This window comes from Balaenoptera physalus, assembly GCF_965194825.1.
Source record: "Balaenoptera physalus genome assembly, chromosome: 11".
NCBI classification, from domain to species: Eukaryota; Metazoa; Chordata; class Mammalia; order Artiodactyla; family Balaenopteridae; genus Balaenoptera; species Balaenoptera physalus.
Genome location: NC_138896.1, coordinates 13,902,962 through 13,924,993, shown reverse-complemented (window position 1 = coordinate 13,924,993; position 22,032 = coordinate 13,902,962). Strand labels below are relative to the sequence as shown.

Sequence of the window (22,032 nt, the reverse complement as noted above, 5' to 3'; positions counted from 1 at the left end):
TGAGAAAACAATTACATAAATAATTATGCTAAATCAGTCTGATAAAATAGAATGTGGTCTTCACATGGAATGTGCTCTGTATGTGGAGACAAAATTATATGATAAATGAAAAAAAACAAGTCACAGAACGTAATGCATAAGCATGATTATGTGATTAGGGAAAATGTGTATGCATATAGAATGAGAGGATATACAAATTTTTTTGAGATATAATTGATTTACAGTATTATATGTTTCAGATGTACAACATAGTGATTCACAATTTTTAAAGGTTATTCTCCCTTTATCGTTATTGTAAAATATTGCTTGTATTCCCTGTGCTGTACAATAAATATGTCCTTGTAGGTTATACATTTTATATGTAGTAGTTTGTATCTCTTACTATCCCTACCCCTGTCTTGTGCCCACCCACTTCTCTCTCTCTCCACTGGTAACTACTAGTTTGTTCTCTGTGAGTCTGTTTCTTTTTTGTAATATTCATTAGTTCTATTTTTTTAGATTCCTCATGTAAGTGATATCATGCACTGTTTGCCATTCGCTGACTTATTTCACTAAGCATAATACCCTCTAATACTCTCCACGTCCATCCATGTTGATGCAAAATGGCAAAATTTCATTCTTTTTTTATTGACTGAATAGTATTCCATTAGAGGATATACAAATTTAATAGGTGTTGTTTCTGGAGGGATGGACTTACCTTTTTGTTTTATGACTTTCTTACATAGCTTCTTTGCTTTTATTTTTCCACGAGCAGATTTTATTGTTTTTTTTTCTTATTGAGCACGTTTTATAATACCAGTTCAAGGGAAATCAAGAACCTTGTACTTTTAGAAGTGTATTTGATAATGAAGTATATTTTGACACTAGGTTAGGTAAATTTCAGTTAGTTGAAACTTTGTTTGGCTAAAGAATATCTTAAATTGGGCTTTTGGGAGGCTTCAGTGTTTTGAATTGAAGCTATATTTATTATACAGTATATTTTCTTGAAACAAACACTGTTTTGTTTTGACAGTGTATTGCTTTTTCTAAGTTGAGTATTCATAATATTAATGCTTTTCTTTTAAGAACCCTCAACAACTAGTACTGCTTCAAATTATCCGGATGTATTAACAAGGCCTTCTCTTCATCGGAGCCATCTGAATTTCTCCATGTTGGAATCTCCTGCGTTACACTGTCAGCCCTCCACATCTTCGGCATTCCCAATTGGCAGTTCTGGATTTTCCCTCGTAAAGGAAATTAAAGATTCTACCTCTCAGCATGATGATGATAACATCTCAACCACCAGTGGTTTTTCTTCAAGAGCTTCTGATAAAGGTATTCTTGGCATTTGGTAGTATATAATTTTGGTAGTAAAAATAAATTTCATGGGATAATTTTTTCTAACTTGGTTGTCATTTTCATTTTCTATTTATAAAAATATAGGCCTTGTAATTAGTGGCATTACTATGCATTGCATATTTTTGTTTCAGATATAGCTGTTTCAAAGAACACTTCAGTGCCACCTCTGTGGTCCCCAGAGGCTGAACGTTCTCATTCACTCTCACAGCACACTGCCACCAGCTCAAAAAAACCAGCATTCAACTTGTCTGCCTTTGGAACACTTTCTCCTGTGAGTACTAATTTGATTTGATTTAACCACATTAGTTTTGAGTGTTTATTGCTTATAATTTATCATTATGTTTTTGTGCAGTCACTTGGGAATTCTTCAGTTCTTAAAACAAGTCAGCTTGGAGATTCTCCTTTTTACCCTGGAAAAACGACATATGGTGGGGCAGCAGCTGCTGTAAGACAGCCTAAACTACAAAACACACCCTATCAGGTTGGTTTGAATAGGAGGAGGATTTGTAACCATTTTTTTTTTTATAATCAATAAGTAACTATTGGTACTCAAATAGAGTTTTGGTTTAGTTATTCTTTGGTGAAATGATAGAACTCTGGATTACATTCTTTTCATTTAGGGGCTATATTAATATTATTTGAGACCTAAGGGAACATTTTATACATTATTTGTGATTTATTTATTCATTCATTTACTCATTCATTCATTCATTTATTTATTTATTGCTGTGTTGGGTTTTTGTTGCTGCGCGTGGGCTTTCTCTAGTTGCAGTGTGTGGGCTTCTCATTGCGGTGGCTTCTCTTGTTGCAGAACACGGGTTCTAGGTGTGTGGGCTTCAGTAGGTGCAGCACGCAGGCTCAATAGTTGTGGCATGTGGGCCCTAGAGTGCGCAGGTTTCAGTAGTTGTGGCTTGCGGGCTCTAGAGCGCAGGCTCAGTAGTTGTGGTGCACGGGCTTAGGTGCTCTGTGGCATGTGGAATCTTCCCCAGCCAGGGATCGAACCTGTGTCTGCTGCATTGGCAGGTGGATTCTTTTTTTTTAATTTATGTATTTTTTGGCTGCGTTCGGTCTTTGTTGCTGAGCGCAGACTTTCTCGAGTTGTGGCGAGCGGGGGCTGCTCTTCCTTGCGGTGCGCGGGCTTCCCATTGTGGTGGCTTCTCTTGTTGCGGAGCACAGGCTCTAGGCGTGTGGGCTTCAGTAGTTGTGACTCGCAGGCTCTAGAGTGCAGGCTCTGTAGTTGTGGCGCACAGGCTTACTTGCTCTGTGGCATGTGGGATCTTCCCAGACCAGGGCTCAAACCTGTGTCACCTGCGTTAGCAGGCAGATCGTTAACCACTGCACCACCAGGGAAGTCCCTGTGTGTGTGTTTTAGGAAGTAGGATGATTAATTCCTTTTTTAAAAAATTGAGGTATAATTTACATGTAGTAAAATTTACCCTTTCCACAGTATTTGAGTTTTAACTGAACACATACAGTTGAGTAACCACTTCTGCAATCAAAATACTGAGTAAACATTTCCATCACCCCAGAATATTACCTTGTGCATCTCTGTAGTCAGCCCTTCTTCCTACTTCTACCTCTTGGCAACCACTTATCTGTTTTCTTTCCCTGTAGTTTTGTTTTTTCCCAGGATGTCATAAATTTAATTACATACTATGTAGTTTTCTGAATGTGGCTTATTCTGCTTAGCATAATGTATTTACGATCAGTCTCTGTATTTGCACATATCAATAGTTCCTTTTTATTGCTGAGTTATTGTTTATCTGCTCACCAGTGAAAGGATGCTTGGGTTGTTTCTAATTTTTGTCCATTGTGAATAAAGCTGCTATAAACATTAATTTTCATTTCTCTTGGGTAAATACCTAGAAGTTGGACTGCTGAGTCACATGGTAAATATACATTAATTTTATAATAAACCACGAAGGTGTTTTCCAAAGTGGCTGCTACCACTTTGCATTCTCACCAGTACTGTAAGTGTGTTCTGGTCAGCACTTGTTATCATCAGTGTTTTGTTTATTTCAGGCATTCTAATAGGCATGTAGTGATAACTCCAACTCACTGTGGTTTTGCATTTCCCTAATGACTAATGATGTTGAGCATCTTTTCATGTGCTTATTTACCATCAGTATATCTTAGGTGAAGTACCTGTTCAGATCTTACTGCTCATTAAAAAAAAATCTAAACACATTTTTCACTGAGTTATAATTAATATAGAATATTAGTTTTAGATGTGCAACATAGTGATTTGATATTTTTATACATTATGAAACAACTGTATTAAGACCAGTTACCATCCATCACCATACAAAGTTGTTAAAATATTACTGACTATATTCCCTGTGTGTACATTACATCCCTGTGACTTATTTATTTTATAGCTGACATGTACACCTATTAACCCCCTTCACCTATTTTGTCTGTCCCTTTTGCCCATTTAAAAAAAAATTTTTTTCTTATTAGTGAGTTTTGAGAGTTCATTATTCAAGATGTAAGTCCTTTATTAGATATATGTTTTGCAAATATTTTCTCCCATTCTCTGGCTTGGCTTAACAATATCTTGTCAAGAGAAGTTTTTACTTTTGATGACATTCAGCATATTGTTTTTTCTTCCTTTTATGGTTCATGCTTTTGGTGTCATATCTAAGAAATTTTTGCCTAACCCAAGGTCACAGAGACTTTCTTCTGTTTTCTTTTAGAAGCTTTATAGTTTTAGGTTTTAATTTAGATCTGTGATTCATTTTGAGGTAAAATTTTTGTGTGTGGTATGAGACCTGGATCAAGATTCATTTTTTTTTTTTAATGACATTTTATTTTTTTATTTTTTTTTATTTTTTATTTTTTTTAATTAATTAATTAATTAATTTATTTATTTATCTTGGCTGTGTTGGGTCTCCGTTTCTGTGCGAGGGCTTTCTCTAGTTGTGGCAAGCGGGGGCCACGCCTCATCACAGTGCGCGGGCCCCTCACTATCGCGGCCTCTCTTGTTGCGGAGCACAGGCTCCAGACGCACAGGCTCAGCAATTGCGGCTCACGGGCCCAGTTGCTCCGCGGCATGTGGGATCCTCCCAGACCAGGGCCCGAACCCGTGTCCCCTGCATTGGCAGGCGGACTCCCAACCACTGCGCCACCAGGGAAGCCCAAGATTCATTTTTTTAACATGTGGATTTTCATTTTTTCTAGTCCTATTTGTTGATAAGACTGTACTTTCTCCATTGAATTGCCTTTGCACCTTTTATGAAAATCAGTTGACCATATATGTGGCTCTTTCTGGACTTTCTGTTCTTTTCCATTGATGTGTGTGTGTGTGTGTGCACATGCGCATATATATATATATATATATATATATATGCATGTATCTGGATATATATATCTATCTTTTGTCAACACTATCCTTTTGTCTTGATTACTATATCTTTATATTAAGTCTTTAAATCAAGTAATCTGAGTCTTCCAAACCCCCCTGCCCCCGCCCAAGATTGTTTTGGCTTTCCTAGTTCCTTTACTTTTTCATAATTTTAGAATTACCTTATCAGTTTCCACAAATCTGCTGGGATTCTGCTTGTGATTGCATTGAATCTAAAGACCAATTTGAGGAGAATATACATCTTAACAAAATTGAGTCTTCCAATCAGTGAACACAGTATGTCTCTCCATTATACAGGTCTTTTTATTTCTTTCATCAGTGTTTTGTAGTATTCATCACACAGACCTTGCACATATTTTGTTGGATGAATACCTAAGTATTTTATGTTATTTGGTATTAGTCAACAATAAATAGCCCGAATAGTCTATTCAGTAAATTGAATCCATAGTTAAAGTACTTTCCACCAAAGAGAACTTCAAGCCCAGATAGCTTCCGTGGCAAATTCTACCAAACATTTAAGAAAAAAATAATACCAATTTTATACAAACTTTTCCATACAATAGGAAGGCATACTTCCCAACACATTTATGAGGCCAACATTACCCTGATATTAAACTGGACAAAGACATTACAAGAACTCTACAAACCAGTATTTCTCATGAATTACCTACACAAGCCTTTTCAACAGATATTTGCAAATTGCACCCAGTATATATAAAAAGGATACTACATTATGATCAAGTGGGGTTTATCCTGGGAATGCAAGGTTTGCTCAACATTTGAAAATTAATGTGATCTACCATGGAAACAAGCTAAAGAATAAAAAATGAACATCTCCACAGATACATAAAACACATTTGACAAAATCGAACATCCATTCATGATAAAAATTTTCAGTGACCTAGGAATAGACGGGAAGCTACTCAACCTGATAAATTTTATCTACGGAAAATCTTCGGCTAGCATCATACTCATCGTGAAAGCTTAGTATTTTCTTCCTAAGATCAGGAAGAGAACAAGGATGTCTGCTATCACCGCTACTGATCAGTGTTGTGCTGCAAGTCCTAGCCAAAGCAAGAATACAGAAATACAAGGCACCCTGATTAGAAAGGAAGAAGTAAAAATGACTCCTATTCATAGACAACGTGCTTATCTACATAGAAAACCTTAAGAAACGCCAAAAAAAAGTTGTCAGAACTTACAAATGAGTTTAGCAAGGTCACAGAATAAAGGTCAACATACAAAATCAGCTGTATTTACATACATATATTAACAGAACAATTGGAAATTGATAAATTTTTTTAAAAACATCAATTTAAGGTAAATTGCATCATTCTGTGCTTTGTCCCAAGAGTTACTTGATCATAAAAATCCGGTTTCATGTGTACGTTGTCATGGTGCTTACATTACAGGTTTTGACCTTTTAAAGATGGAGGTGTAATAATACTTTAAGCCTGTAGGCTTTTGGAGAGGGAGATCTATTTGAAGATGACAATCCATGATACAGAAGTGACACAGAAGCAAGTATATATGAAGATTGTGTCTCGTCCTTAGGAGTAGTTTCTTTCCTAAGTAGAGGATGCTTCTATATGTAATTAACAGTAATTGTGAGTCTTATTTCTGAGTGTGTTCTTCATGAAGGGCAATATTTTGTTACTTAAAGTGTTAACTGGATGTTGGAGTTACACAGGGAGTTTTTTCTAGAGCTTAAACTGGATCATATTACTCTTTTTCACAAAATTCTTACAGTTAAAATAGTTCAGCGTGTATTAGAAGATAAGATGAAGCATGCCTGTGATTGATGGAATAGTCCAAGTCAGAGCATATTTCTGCTACTTCCTCCTCTGTTTCTTGTATCAAATCCTATACTTTTTAATGCTGAGTCCTGACATACCCTTAGAATCCTTGTCAGCATGAGCTTCCAACTGTTCATCATTGATATTTGGGGTTAAATCTATTTCCTATTCCTTTCCTAGGGTGTTAGAGCTGGGAGGTATATTAAAGATTCTCTAATTCAGTTCCATTTTATTGATTTGTGAGTTGAGGCCCTGAGAGGCCAGTGACCAGCAGAATCCAATGACAGACTGTCATGTTTTCCCCGAGGATTTTAATGTTGCCTCATGTTTGCCAAAGCCTCTGGCCTGAACAGCAATCCTAAACAGTGCACCAAATTCTTAATAAAACCAACGTAGACTATTGCAGCTACTCTGAAAATAAAATGAATATTGGTATCAGATAGAGAAACTTATTTAAAGTAGTTATTATGATTCAATTTTTCAGATATTATGAGCTATTTATAGAAACTGAGTTATATTTTGATTGTGAACATATATCTTTTTTTATATTAAGCATTTCCAGACTACATTTGTGGTAGTCACGTGGATGTTTTGTGGTAGTCACTTGGCTATTGGAATGTTATAATGCGTTCATGACAAAAGGAAGTGTTTCTATTAGAATTCGTAAACATTGCTTGTGTGTTAAAGGGTACATGTCTGTTCTTTATAAGGATTTTTCCTTAACTCCAATTTTAAGAATGTTTAAAAGTCATTTATTAAGAAATAGCCTGAGTATTTAAAATTTTCCTTAAAATTTGAGAAACAAGTCAGTTTAAAAATTTTAATTTCCATTTCAATAAAAGTTTACAGTCTTGTTTAGCTATCTTGGATGTTACTATAGTTAGAAGTTATTTAATACCAAAAATAATTAATACTAATGCAGTTCTCATTAGTGTTCTTTGATTTAAATATCAGGGATAAATTGATCCAGGTGATACTATAACTTTTTACCAGTTGTCTCATTTTTCACATTTAACATAGCTGACAGGTCTTTAGAGTAGCGTGTGCTATCTTATCATTTTTATCTGATTGTAAAAGTAATTTCTCAGAGAATTGAATTTTCAAGAAAGGCATAAAGAAAAAATGTTGAACACGAGCTTAATGATACCACCCAGAGATAAGTTGCTGTTAACAGTTAATCCTATTTAACTTCTCACATTCATTCTATTTTGTAAATATTTTCATTGCCTGAAATATGTGCTTTAGAGTTTACGGTTCCAACAAATAACTCAAGGTTTACATTATAGGTACCAGTCAGAAGACAGATGAAAGCTAAGCAACTCAACGCACAATCCTATGGTGTGACTAGTTCAACAGCTCGGAGGATATTGCAGTCTTTAGAGAAGATGTCAAGCCCTCTAGTGGTAAATTTTTTAAATCACAAATTCAGGAGTGTAACAGAATTTGAGTTTAGTGAAAAATCTTAATTTTGTTATTTCAACATTAACAGGATGCAAAAAGAATTCCATCTGTTTTTTCTTCTCCTCTGAATTCCGTAAGTTGACTTTTAAATCTTTTTAGGAGATATATTTTTATATATTGGTATGAGAGTCATATTTTTTCAAAGTTTCCTATCTATTCTAATAGTGTTTTATTTTTTCAGCCTCTTGATAGGAGTGGGATAGATACCACCACAGATTTTCAGGCCAGAAGGGAAAAGGTAAGACTTCTTTAGCATTTATTTACGGTATTGGCAGTTTTGTTGTATTTATTTTTAAGTTGGCAAATATACAAATTGACTTTAGTTGATGGTCATTAGGGAACATGTTTGAAAAAATAGATTTTTTTACTTGGACATTGTAGCCTCTCTTGAGGGCCTTACCACATGCTGTATATGTAGTAGATGCTCTGTGAATATTTCTTGGTTATTTGGCATTTCCATCTTCAGTATCCTGGCAGTCTATTTTTTTTTTTTTTTTAACTTTATTTTTTAAACTCTTTTGGGGGGTATAGGTGATTTACAATGTTTTGTTAGTTTCAGGTGTATAGCAAAGTGAATCAGTTATACATATGTCCACTCATTTTTTAGATTCTTTTCCCATATAGGCCATTACAGAGTATAGAGTTCCCCGTGCTATACAGTAGGTTCTTATTAGTTATCTATTTTATATATTCCTGTCAGTCTTTATGAGTGACTCTTACAAACATTATGTTTGTTTCCTCATAAACAAACATTATGTCAAATTTGTTATGTGTGATGGGATTTCTAGTTGCCATATCTTCCATCAGTCAGCCAATGTACTGTTCCAAGATAGCAGAGCTAATAAAAAATATAATATAGATTATACATTGATAACCTTTTTTAGTGTATTCTATTTGGTTAAAATTAGCTTTGGAGGTTACTGTGGGGAAAAAAAAATGCTTGATAGTTAGAGTTAAAGAGGTATATTTTTTGTCAGTTATATTTGTGACTAGTTAAATATCCTTCAGGGGAAGCAGATTCCCAGATCATTACTTGTGAAAGCATTTATTATGATACCAAGTTCCCCCAGCAGTAATTGACTAAAATTATCATAAATCTCTGAATTAATTGTGGGAACTATATTCAAGATATTGGTAAATTATAATTATTGTTACTGAAATTCTGAAAGCTTAATTGAGTTTTTTCTTGGGATAGCATTGCTTCTCAATTTTCCGTAGTACCCAGACATTTGTAATAAGGCAAGAGAGAATTCATTATTGGCTGCTGTGATGGGATTAATTTAAGCCATTAGCTGCTTTTCTCAAACTCACTTATATCAGATTGCTTAAAAAGAAGTAAAATTTTAAAATTGTGCCATAAGAGAAGTTCTCATCAATAAAAATTTTATTAATGGTTGAGTATAGTATCAATAAAATTTTGGTAATGGGTGCTAGGAAGTATAAAGACCAGAATACAGTATTGTAGTTAAGGTTTTACGGTTGTAATCAGAACAGTCTACAAAATAGACTTGCTCGTTGAATTATAGGATCACATTTGTGATGAGGATTTAGGGAAGAGCTAGTAACTATACAGAGGCTTTGCCCTGGAAACCAATGCTGTTCACAGCTGCTGTGGGGTGAAAGGACTGTATTCATAGTATTACAGTCTTTGGACAGAGTAGAAGCTCTTGGCTTTATAGTCGTCTTGCACCAACAGGATTTTTACTGTGTTTTCAGTGTACCAAAAGAATGTTGACAAAACACTTGTGTACTTAGATAATGAAGCCAGTTCATCTTAAGATTTGGAATTCTTCACAGTGCTTTACTAATTGGACTTAAATTGTACGACTTTTGATTTGGTTTTTAAATAACAATGGAAGAAAATTTACTTGGAGAGAGATTTGCTCATTTTTTAGCAATTAAAATATTTTCATAGCTAGTTAAAAAAAAAAGAGAATGTAGATAGTAATTTGGGGAAAATGTGGCAGAATCAGTTTTGGTTCATATGTTTGAAATTCATCCTGTAAAAGCTTAGATTATTCAAAATACTCTGCAATCGTTTCCATTTTGTGTGTGTCACGTGTGTGAAAAGGTGTCTAGAATAAAGTCTAGAATAAAATAGTCTGTGAAACTGTTTTGAAATTATATGTGTATATGTAGGTATATGTCTAAATAAATTAAGTACATACATAAATTAATAATATAAATACACACACACACCCTTGGTTATTTACTTTCAGTTTTTCCTCCTAGTATTTGTTTGCACCCACTGGGTATTTCTCTAGGAAGTACTCATAGTTTCTGGGTTACATTAGCTATTGTCAAATAATTTTTAGATATGCATCGCTGATAAATGAAAATAAAAGTTTGTCTTTTGATTTCTGCCTGTGTGTAAGGTGGACTCTCAACACCCCCCTGTTCAGAGACTCATGACCCCAAAGCCAGTTTCCGTAGCAGCAAATCGAACTGTTTATTTTAAACCATCTCTGACCCCTTCTGGTGAATTAAGGAAGACTAATCAAAGAATAGATAAAAAGCACAGTGTGAGTATGTGTTTATTTTCACTAGTCTTTGAATATCGATTAAAATGAGTAAGAATAAATAAAGTACCAGTAACCTACTGTTGCAGTCTAGCAACTAGATAATGCGTAAAGTTTGTGAATTAGTGATGATTACGAATTGGTATGGCTTTAAATAGTTGGCACCTCGGTCAAATCCTAAATTAGTGTTTACTAGTAAACACTAGTATATATTCATTGTTTAGATTAAATAATTTTGCCAAACTAGCTTTATTTGTGTGTTTTGTTTATGTTGTTGAACTATTTGAAAATAAATTTTAGACACCATGACTGTTCACCCCAAACTGCTTTGGTATAGATCTCCTATGTTGTCATGTCTAAGCAAATTACTGTCAGTTCCTTCCTAATATTATCTAATATCTAGTTAATATTCATATGTTATTTATAGCTGTTTGGGTTTTTTTGTTTTTGTTTTTGTTTGCCATGCCGTGCATCTTGTGGAATCTTAGTTCCCCAACCAGAGATTGGACCCAGGGCCCAGGCAGTGAAAGCACAGAGTCCTAACCACTGGACTGCCAGGGAATTAATTCCCTATGGCTACTTTTTTGAGCCAGAATCCGAACAGGTTTCACATATTACTTTTGGTTTTGTCTTTCTAGACCTCAAATCTTCATGCTCACCACATTGTTTTTGTTTTTAAATAACTTCCTTATTGAGATATAATTCGTATACCTTGCCATTCACCTATTTATTTAAAGTTTACAGTTCAGTGGTTTTAGTATATTCACAGTTATTCATCTACCAGTACAGTCAACTTTAGAACATTTTCATCACCATCCCCTCCCCCTCCCCCAAATCTCACATCCATTAGTGGTCACTCTCCACCTCTACCCCTCAAGCCCTAGGCAACCACTAATCTGTCTCTATAGGCTTGCTTATCTGGACATGTCATATAAATGAAATCTTAAAATAAGTGGTCCTTGGTGTTTGGCTTATTTCACTTATGTTTTTGAGGTTCACATCATATATTAGAACTTCAGTCCTTTTTTATGGCTGAATAATATTTCATTGTTTGGATATACCACGTTTATCCATTCATCAGTTGAGGGACATTTAGGTTGTTTTCACTTTTTAACTGTAATGAATATATACTGCTGTGAACTTTTGTGTGCAAGTTTTTTTGTGGACATAGGTATTCATTTCTCTTGGGTCTTATAGCTTGGAGTAGAATTGTTAGGCACATTGGTATTTGAAAAGGCCAGGTCAGTTGTCTTATATGATGTGTCTCATATCCTGGGTTTGTCTGTTTTCCTGTGTCATTTAACTAAAGTGCATTTTTTTGTATTTACATAACATCTTCCTATTTGTGCCTTTGTTTATGTTTAATTTCATTCAATCTTTGTAACAACTCAATTTCTTGAAAATATTCAAACTAAAGTTGAAAGAATAGTACAATATTTACCCATTTCCTTTAACTTGACTCACCAATCTTTAACATTTTTTCATATTTGCTTTATCAAACTTTAAAAAAATGATTTGAACATAATTTTGGACTTGCAAGAAAAATCTTAAGAACTCCACATTTTACTACATTTCCTTCATGTTTTTCTGTGTTTTCTACAAACAAGGAGTTCCCTCACATAACTGCAGAACAATTACCCAAACCAGAAAGAAACTTGATATCGGTACAGTACTATTATTTACAGATTTTATTTAGATGCCAGTTGTCCCGAAAGAAAGAAAATGCAAGATCATGTCTTGCACTTAGTTGTCATATCTCTTTATCTCCTTTAGTCTAGAACAGGTTTTTAGGGTTTTTTTATTTGTTTGTTTTTTGGTATTTCATAACATTGATAGTTCTGAAGAGCAAAGTAAGCTGCTTGTTCGACGTCTCCTCATGATTAGACTCCGGTGTGGTACTTTTGGTAGTAATACCACAGAATAGAGTCTGAACTCTTCTCACCGTGTCGTATTAGGAGGCACGCTCTACCAGCTGGTCCCACTCCTGACACTGTGATAACTAGTTAAGGTGGCGTCAGTGGGATTTCTTCACTGTGAAGTTACTGTTTTACCTTTCGTAATTAATAAGATATCTTTGAGAGGATAAATATCTTTTTCACCCACCAGTGTTAGCATTATTGATGATATTTGCCTGAATCTATTATTTGCAGATGCCAAATGGTGGTTTTCTAATTACACTATTTCTTCTACCTTTATGAAGTTGGCTTTCTACTGTAGGAAGTTTTCTTTTCTCTTTTTTTGTGTGTATTTCCCTATTTAAGTCAGCGTGAATTCTTATATTTCATAAGATTATAATCTTTTATTAGCATTATTTATCTTGATGCTCATATTGTCCCATATTTGGCCTTTGAACTGGCTCCTGTGTGTCCTTTTAATATTTCCCCATCATTTTTCAAGCCCTTAGTTTCTTTTTGATGCTGTAAAACAACCCAGGCTCATCTTGTGAGTTTTCCGCCCCAGCCCTGTAATCAGCCATTTCTCCAAGGAACCCTGATTCCTTTAGATGGAGGAACTCTTAAGTTGCAGAGAATCACTTCAAAAGGAATATCCTTGTAAATTTGATTGCACATTTAATAGGCCTTAATGAGAGATAAGTAAAAGTATTTTTGTGGTTGGTAAGTGTATTAAATTTGTACACTGCTGTTTTGTTGAAAGGACAGTTGTGCTTAGTGACAGTTTATGTGTCTAATCACACTGTAGCTCTTGGTCATCATTCAGGAGACAGGGTATAGGTTGCAGATTTTAGGATTCATTAACTAAAAAATCATCAAATTCCTGATTCCAAATATTAAAATTCACAGATAGAAGGGTGGTGTTAAGAAAATTAAATAAGCAAGCTTGTAAATACATTGTGTTTATTCTTTTCTAGACTGGATATGAAAAAAATATGGCACCAGGACAAAATAGAGAACAACGAGAAAGGTAATGTCATCTTTATAGTGAAGCTTCTTTATACTCATTTGTAAGGTCTGTATTTGATTTGTATCTGCCTTTTTGAAGATTAAGGTTAAAAAAATAGAAACCACACACACATCTGTCAGCTTTTAAAATCACATTCAGCTGAACATTTATTTTCTCAGTTGTTACCCGTTCTAATTTTTCGGTGTTCAATTAGTTAACAAGTTATGGACCAGAGTAATACCTCATTGGTTTTAATTTTCTTTTTCTTTGCCTAGTGGCTTTTCTTACCCAGATTTCAGTGTGTCTGCAGCCAATGGTTTGTCTTCTGGAGTAGGTGGTGGAGGTGGGAAGATGAGGCGAGAGAGGACGCGCTTTGTGGCATCTGAACCTCAAGAGGAGGAGGTAGGGTTGTACTCTTAACATGTGTTCTGAAGCATTATAATACCTTGAAGTTTATTATTAAAAGCTTTGGTGTGGTGGTGAGGGGGAGACCTGGAGGTCCCCTGGAGGGGTGGGGTTTGGGGAGACCCAGCACAAGAATAATCTGCCATTGAAACAGTTCCTTAAAAGTGTGTGTGTGTGTGTGTTAAGCTGTCAGGCTTTTTTTTTTTTTTAATAATTTTTGGCTGCGTTGGGTCTTCGTTGCTGCGCGGGCTTTCTCTAGTTGCGGTGAGCAAGGGCTACTCTTCATTGCAGTGCACTGGCTTCTCATTGTGGTGACTTCTCATGGTGGTGGCTTCTCTTGTTGTGGAGCATGGACTCTAGGAGTGTGGGCTTCAGTAGTTGTGGCACACGGGCTCAGTAGTTGTGGCTCGCGGGCTCTAGAGTGCAGGCTCAGTAGTTGTGGCGCACGGGCTTAGTTGCTCCATGGCATGTGGGATCTTGGTTTCCCTGACCAGGGATCGAACTGGCATCCCCTGCATTGCAAGATGGTTTTTTAACCACTGGACCACCAGGGAAGTCCGGAGAAATGTTTCCACCTGTGTAACCCAAACCCCTATCAAGCTGTCGAACATTTCCATCACTCCAGAAAGTTCACTCATGCACCTTCCCTGTCAACGCCCATTGCCTCCTGCCCCAGGGACAGTCACTATTCTCATTTGTTCCATAATATATATATATATATGGTTTTGCTGGTTCTAGAACTTCATATTGATACAGTTAGTCAGTATGTATTCTTTTGTTCCTGACTATTGTGAATAAAGCTGCTGTGAACATTCTTGAACCTTTTTGTAGACATAAGTTATTTCTCTTAAGATAAATACTTAGAAGTGGAGTTATGAGGTTATATGATATGTGTTTAACTTTTTAAGTAACTGACAAACTGTTTTCCCCAAAGTGATTGTAACATTTTACACTCCCACCAGCAGTGTGGGGCTTTTCTTACTCAATCAACTACTCTTTATCAGTAGTTGACTGTCATCCTTTAAATTTTAGCCCTTCTGCTTTGTGTATGATGGTGTCTCATTGTAATTTTAATTTGCCTTTCCCTCTTGCTTAATAATGTGTTCTTCTTTATGTGTTTATTGGCCATAATATCTTCCTTTGTGAGGTGTCAGTTAGATCTTTTGCTCTTTTAAAAATTGGATTGTCTTACTATCATCGAGTTGTAGCAACTCTATAAATTCTAGACCCAAGTACTTTGTCAGATACGTGTCTTACAAATATTTTCTCCCAGTTTGACTTGCCTAATCCTTTTCTTAACAGTATCCTTTAATAAGCAGATGTTCTAACTTTATGAAGTCTGAACTTACCCATTTTTTCCCATTATTTTTACTGTTCTTTGTGTCCTAAGAAACCTATCCCCAGGCTGCCAAAAAAGTCTCCTATGTTTTCTTCTAGGAGATGTATAGTACTGCTTTTATGTTTTTCCTAGTTTCCTTTTTGATTCCTTATATAATCCATGGATTATTAAGAAGTGGATTTAGTCATGATTTTAATGTTTTGAAATGTATTGAGACTTGTTTTGTAGCCCAGCACATGGTCTGCTTGATGAGTCTTGACGAATGTATATTCTGCGGTTGTTGGGTATAGTATTCTCCAGATATCAGTTAGATAAGATGACTGATAGTATTTCTAAGATCTTTGTTCTTGCTGAATTTTGGAGGGAGCGGGGTGGGGAGATGTCTGTTTACTGTATTGTTGAGATATGAGTTAAAATTGTCAACTTTTATTTGGTGAATTTGTCTTTTTCCCATTTATAATGTCAATTTTTGCTTACTTATTTTGAGGCCCTCATTGGTGCATACACCTTATATCTATTGTGGCTTCTCAGTGATTTGCCCCTTTTAATATTACTAAATGTCCTTTAAAAAAATCTTTGGAAATATTCTTTGTCTTGAAACCTACTTTAGCCAGTGTTTAATATAGCCAGCCACTTTATTACTGGAATTAGCCTTCTTATGCTTACTAACTGCAAGTTATATCTTTTTCCATCCATTTACTTTCAACCTGTGCCTTTTCGTTTAACGTTAAGTCTCTTATAGACAGCATATAATTGAGTCTTGTCCTTTTATCTATTTTCTGCCTTTTAATTGGAATGTTTACTTATATTATTGGTATGGTTGGATTAAGGTCTACCTTTTTTTTTATTTTCTATTTTTCCCACTTGTTTTTTGTTTCTCTCTTGTTCCTTTTGAAAGCTGTCTTCTTTTAGGTTAATTGGAAAAATTAAGAGGAAAAAAGGATGTTAGCCTCACATATTCTCCAATTCTTCCAGAAATCTGAATTTCCATCTGGTATCATTTCCCTTCACACTGAAGAACCTATAGAGCAGGTTTTATGATGACAGATTCTTAGTCTTGTTTTCTCCAAGTGCCTTTATTACACACCTGTAGTTTACAGAGATTTGGTTTGCCAGAGATTTAGACAGTTTATATGCAGACTTGGGATTCCCTTCTGTGGCTCTTCATTCCTGCATCTCCCCTTATTTTCTACCTACTGTGATCACCCTTTTGTGTCCTTTGAATGCCTCAACCAACAGATTTGCAGTTTTCTTTCTGAATTTCAACTATCCAACTGGCATCAACTCAAAGAGAGCAGGAAGCTCACTCAGAAGAAGCCCTTCTTCTAAGTATCTTCTACCCTCCAGTATCTGCTTGCTTTTGGTTGCTTTGTAGTGTTTTCAGATGGATGTTTTTAATATATTGTCCAGAGTCTATAATTCCTATCTGTCAGAGCATTGGTCAGGCACAAGCTCCTCCACCATTAGCAGAAGTGGAACTCTTTTTGTCTGTTCTAATCTGGGTCATTTGAGACTAGTGGTGGTCTTTGCTATATTGAGTTAAAAACCAAGGCAGTTCACCAGACTTACCAGTGCTGACATTTATTAAATGTTTGTTTTACATGCCAAGACCAAAAGTGACTTTCTTTCGTATTAATACCACAACTATGGTATGTTAATTTTTTTTCTCATTTTCACCAGTTAGGAAATTGATACTGAGGACAGTTAGGTTCACGAAGTCTCATGGCTGACTGGTGGCACAGCTGGGATTCATATCTTGTTTATTTATTTATTTTTTATTCAAGAGCTCACATTGTTAACACTGCATAGTGCTACCGTGTCCCTGTTTATTCTAAACTTACCTGTAACTATTGATATATCAGTTCTACCTGAAAATAAGTAGAAACAAAAGTATGACACGAAAGATGAAATATACCATTGTAAAACATGTTGTGTTTTAGGAAATGGAAGTCCCAGTATTACCGAAAATCTCTCTACCCATCGCCAGTTCTTCCCTGCCTACCTTCAGTTTCAGTTCTGCTGTGATCACAGCTTCCTCTCCATCGCCCACTGGTCCTTCACAGTCATTAACTAACCAGGTAAAAAATACCATTGCACCAATAGAGGTGGGTTTTGTTTTTTCTCATTCTTTAATTTTAAAAAAGCTAAGCTGTTTAAAGCAATGATTAATTTTCACTATGGAAATTAACAACAGTAAGATGAGAAAAATGGAAATAGTGTTTTTTTTTTTTTTTGGAAATAGTGTTTTGCTTTTTTTTTTTATGTACATCATGATGGGAGCATTCTTCAATTCTTATGAATGCATTAGAGGAAGAGTTGATTATAAGTTTGTTTCCAAACAATGTTTCCAGTTAAAATACTTTTTTTTTTTTTTTTCGGTGAGAGTGGATTTATGTTTTTGTTTCTCAAGTAGTATTAACATTTTTAATCTGCTCTGAAATTTTTATGCTTTTTTTCCTGACTTTTACATCTTCTGAACATATTCTTATAGATGTTATTTTTCCCCTTTAGATAAATATCTCCCTCTAAGGTAATGTATATTCCTCTTCCAAGGGGAAGCAAGATCTTATAGCAGTTAACTGTTAAGTAGTTTTCAGAAGTTAAAAAGTGATTTTTAAATTCAAAAGGGGAAAAAATTGCTTTTGGCTTCTTTGTAATAATTAATTTTGCTTAAGGTCTATTTTATTGTCAATTTCTTTTCTAAAAAACTCTTTTTGTATTGTTTCTTTAATAATTTGGAAAACTAGGTACAAATGACCTCTCCAAACAGCACTGGCAGCCCCTTGTTTAGATTTTCATCTCCAATTGTAAAATCTACTGAGGCAGATGTACTACCTCCGTCATCTGTAAGTAGCAAGCAAGGAATATTTCATATTTATTGATTTCAAAGGCATACTGTATTTTTAAAATCAAATCTAAGATGCCATTGGTAGTAAGAAATACCACTTTTCTTACCAAAAAAATTCCAATGTACAGAAAACTTTGAATGAACATCTATATATTTTTCACTATATATACATATATATATATATATGCATATGCATATTCTTATGTACCATTTGAAAGTTAGGATGCAGACATCTTGGTACCCTTAATACCTTTCCGTGTATCCCCTAAGAAAAAGGATATTCCTTTGTATACCCACAATACAGTTATCCTATCCAAGAAATGTAACATGATATAATAGTAATAGTGTTCATGTTCAGATCTACCCATCAGCCCCAGACTGTCCTTTAATTGCTGTTTGTTTCTCTTGGTCCTAGATCCAGTTACGATTAGGACTAATCTAAGTCATATTGAATTTAGTTAACATGTCTCTTGAATTGACTTTAATCTAGAAAAGTTGGAAGTTTTTATGTCCCACAGTATGTATTTGTTTCTTCATAATTAAGAATAAATATTTTGAGTAAGAATAATACATAAGTTTAATGTTCAAATTGCCCTACCTGTATTTGGCATGTGCATCATTTTAACATGTTACCTTCTGTTTTTCACTGTGTCCTTGTTTTCTGTCACAACTAGATGTTCCAGATCATTTTGTAACTTCCCTGCCACATGCCTGAAATGCACTTGTTGGCCATAAAGTCTCATACTTTTTATTAGGAAATGGCATTTACAAATCCAGAACTGGGCACTAGGAACACATTATTTTATGTATTGCTTTGAATGAAAAAATGCTTCAGAAATTTAAAATGCTGTTGTTAAACTGTGACACACCATTCATTATAAGAAGCACACCAGTTTTAGAGATTTAAAATAGGAGAAACTGTGAATCTTAGAATATGTGAAATTCAGTATATTTTTTTGACTTGGCATAAAATAGAGCTTTATATTTGATAATCATGTGAAGCTAAATGGACACTGAAAAGACACCTTCTCTCTCTACAGATTGGATTTACATTTAGTGTGCCCGTGGCAAAGACAGCAGAACGTTGTGGCCCTAGTAGTGCCGCAGAGCCACTTACAAGGAGTTCAGGTAAGGAAGCATTTCCATAATATTTCACATAAAAATACATTAGATTGATATTTTAAATTATCTTTTACCTTTGGCAGTTCTTGTAAATGGTTTCGTTTGAATACAATTAGCTCTCTAAATGTGAATGGTTACAGTCTGGATGTGAAAGGGATGGTCACAATAACAAATTTATCCACTGTCTTTGTTTAGTCAAAATAAAGTGATAGTTTATTATAAATGAAATCTTCCCTTTTTTTTAACATCTTTATTGGAGTCTAATTGCTTTACAATGGTGTGTTAGTTACTGCTGTATAACAAAGTGAATCAGCTATACGTATATATATATATCCCCATATCCACTCCCTCTTGCGTCTCCCTCCCACCTTCCCTACCCCACCCCTCTAGGTGGTCACAAGGCACCAAGCTGATCTCCCTGTGCTATGTGGCTGCTTCCCACTAGCTATCTATTTTACATTTGGTAGTGTATATATGTCCATGCCACTCTCTCAGTTTGTCCCAGCTTCCCCTTCCCTGTGTCCTCAAGTCCATTCTCTCGTCTGCGTCTTTTTTCTTTATTCCAGTCCTGCCCCTAGGTTCTTCAGAACCTTTTTTTTTTTTTTAGATTCCATATATATGTGTTAGCATATGATATTTGTTTTTCTCTTTCTGACTTACTTCACTCTGTGTGACAGACTCTAGGTCCATCCACCTGACTACAAATAATTCAATTTCGTTTATTTTTATGGCTGAGTAATATTCCATTGTATATATGTGCCACTTCTTCTTTATCCATTCATCTGTCAGTGGACACTTAGGTTGCTTCCATGTCCTGGCTATTGTAAATAGTGCTGCAGTGAACATTATGGTACATGACTCTGTTTGAATTATGGTTTTCTCAGGGTATATGCCCAGTAGTGGGATTATGGGGTCATATGGTAGTTCTATTTTTAGTTTTTTAAGGAACTGTTCTCCATAGTGGCTGGAGATTTACATTCCCACCAACAGTGCAAGAGGGTTCTCTTTTCTCCACACCCTCTCCAACATTTATTGTTTGTAGGTTTTTTTGATGATGGCCATTCTGACTGGTGTGAGGTGATACCTCATTGTAGCTTTGATTTGCATTTCTCTAATGATTAGTAATGTTGAGCATCCTTTCATGTGTTTGTTGACAATCTGTATATCTTTGGAGAAATGTCTATTTGGATTGGGTTATTTTTTTTTTGATATTGAGCTGCATGAGCTGCTTGTATATTTTGGAGATTAGTCCTTTGTCAGTTGCTTCGTTTGCAAATATTTTCTCCCATTCTGAGGGTTGTCTTTTCGTCTTTTTTTATGGTTGCCTTTGCTGTGCAAAAAGCTTTTAAGTTTCATTAGGTCCCATTTGTTTATTTTTGTTTTTATTTCATTTCTCTAGGAGGTGGGTCAAAAAGCATCTTGCTGTGATTTATGTCATAGAATGTTCTGCCTATGTTTTCCTCTAAGAGTTTGGTAGTGTCTGCCCTTACATTTAGGTCTTTAATCCATTTCGAGTTTATTTTTGTGTATGGTGTTATAGGGAGTGTTCTAATTTCATTCTTTTACATGTAGCTGTCCAGTTTTCCCAGCACCACTTACTGAAGAGGCTGTCTTTTCTCCACTGTATATTCTTGCCTCCTTTATCAAAGATAAGGCGACCATATGTGCATAGGTTTATCTCTGGGCTTTCTCTCCTGTTCCATTGATCTATATTTCTGTTTTTGTGCCAGTACCAGACTGTCTTGATTACTGTAGCTTTGTAGTAATAGTCTGAAGTCTGGGAGCCTGATTCCTCCAGTTCTGTTTTTCTTTCTCAAGATTGCTTTGGCTATTCGGGGTCTTTTGTGTTTCCATACAAATTGTGAAATTTTTTGTTCTAGTTCTGTGGAAAATGCCATTGGTAGTTTGATAGGGATTGCATTGAATCTGTAGATTGCTTTGGGTGGTATAGCCATTTTCACAATGTTGATTCTTCCAATCCAAGAATATGGTATATCTCTCCATCTATTTCTATCATGTTTAATTTCTTTCATCAGTGTCTTATAATTTTCTGCATACAGGTCTTTTGTCTCCTTAGGTAGGTTTATTCGTAGGTATTTTATTCTTTTTGTTGCAGTGGTAAATGGGAGTGTTTCCTTAATTTCTCTTTCAGATTTTTCATCATTAGTGTAGAGGAATGCAAGAGATTTCTGTGCATTAATTTTGTATCCTGCTACTTTACCAGATTCGTTGATTAGCTCTAGTAGTTTTCTGGTAGCATTTTTAGGACTCTCTATGTATAGTATCATGTCATCTGCAAACAGTGACAGTTTTACTTCTTCTTTTCTGATTTGGATTCCTTTTATTTCTTTTCCTTCTCTGATTGCTGTGGCTAAAACTTCCAAAACTATGTTGAATAATAATGGTGAGAGTGGGCAACCTTTTCTTATTCCTGATCTTAGTGGAAATGGTTTCAGTTTCTCACCATTGAGAACGATGTTGGCTGTGGGTTTGTCATATGTGGCCTTCATTATGTTGACGTAGGTTCCCTCTATGCCCACTTTCTGGAGAGCTTTTATCATAAATGGATGTTGAATTTTGTCAAAAGCTTTTTCTGCATCTATTGAGATGATCATATGGTTTTTATCCTTCAGTCTGTTAATATGTAACACTTTGATTGATTTGCATATATTGAAGAATCCTTGCATTCCTGGGATAAACCCCACTTTATCATGGTGTATGATCTTTTTAGTGTACTGTTGGATTTTGTTGAGGATTTTTGCATCTATGTTCATCAGTGATATTGGCCTGTTGTTTTCTTGTTTTGTAACATCTTTGTCTGGTTTTGGTATCAGGGTGATGGTGGCCTCGTAGAATGAGTTTGGGAGTGTTCCTCCCCTGCTATATTTTGGAAGAGTTTGAGAAGGATAGGTGTTAGCTCTTCTCTAAATGTTTGATAG

General features: G+C 35.2%; 1 protein-coding gene across 2 annotated transcripts in view; it reads left to right on the top strand.

Moving 5' to 3' along the window:
* Positions 1-22,032, top strand: part of NUP153 (nucleoporin 153) — an 81,278-nt gene that overhangs the window by 28,402 nt on the left and 30,844 nt on the right. For both annotated transcript variants that reach the window (XM_082415149.1, XM_082415148.1), the window contains exons 3-14: positions 1,066-1,314; positions 1,470-1,609; positions 1,691-1,819; positions 7,785-7,901; positions 7,988-8,032; positions 8,141-8,197; positions 10,335-10,481; positions 13,348-13,400; positions 13,655-13,781; positions 17,064-17,201; positions 17,871-17,969; positions 19,012-19,099. In XM_082415149.1, the coding sequence (XP_082271275.1) occupies positions 1,066-1,314; positions 1,470-1,609; positions 1,691-1,819; positions 7,785-7,901; positions 7,988-8,032; positions 8,141-8,197; positions 10,335-10,481; positions 13,348-13,400; positions 13,655-13,781; positions 17,064-17,201; positions 17,871-17,969; positions 19,012-19,099 (1,389 nt within the window). The remainder of the gene's footprint in view (positions 1-1,065; positions 1,315-1,469; positions 1,610-1,690; positions 1,820-7,784; positions 7,902-7,987; positions 8,033-8,140; positions 8,198-10,334; positions 10,482-13,347; positions 13,401-13,654; positions 13,782-17,063; positions 17,202-17,870; positions 17,970-19,011; positions 19,100-22,032) is intronic.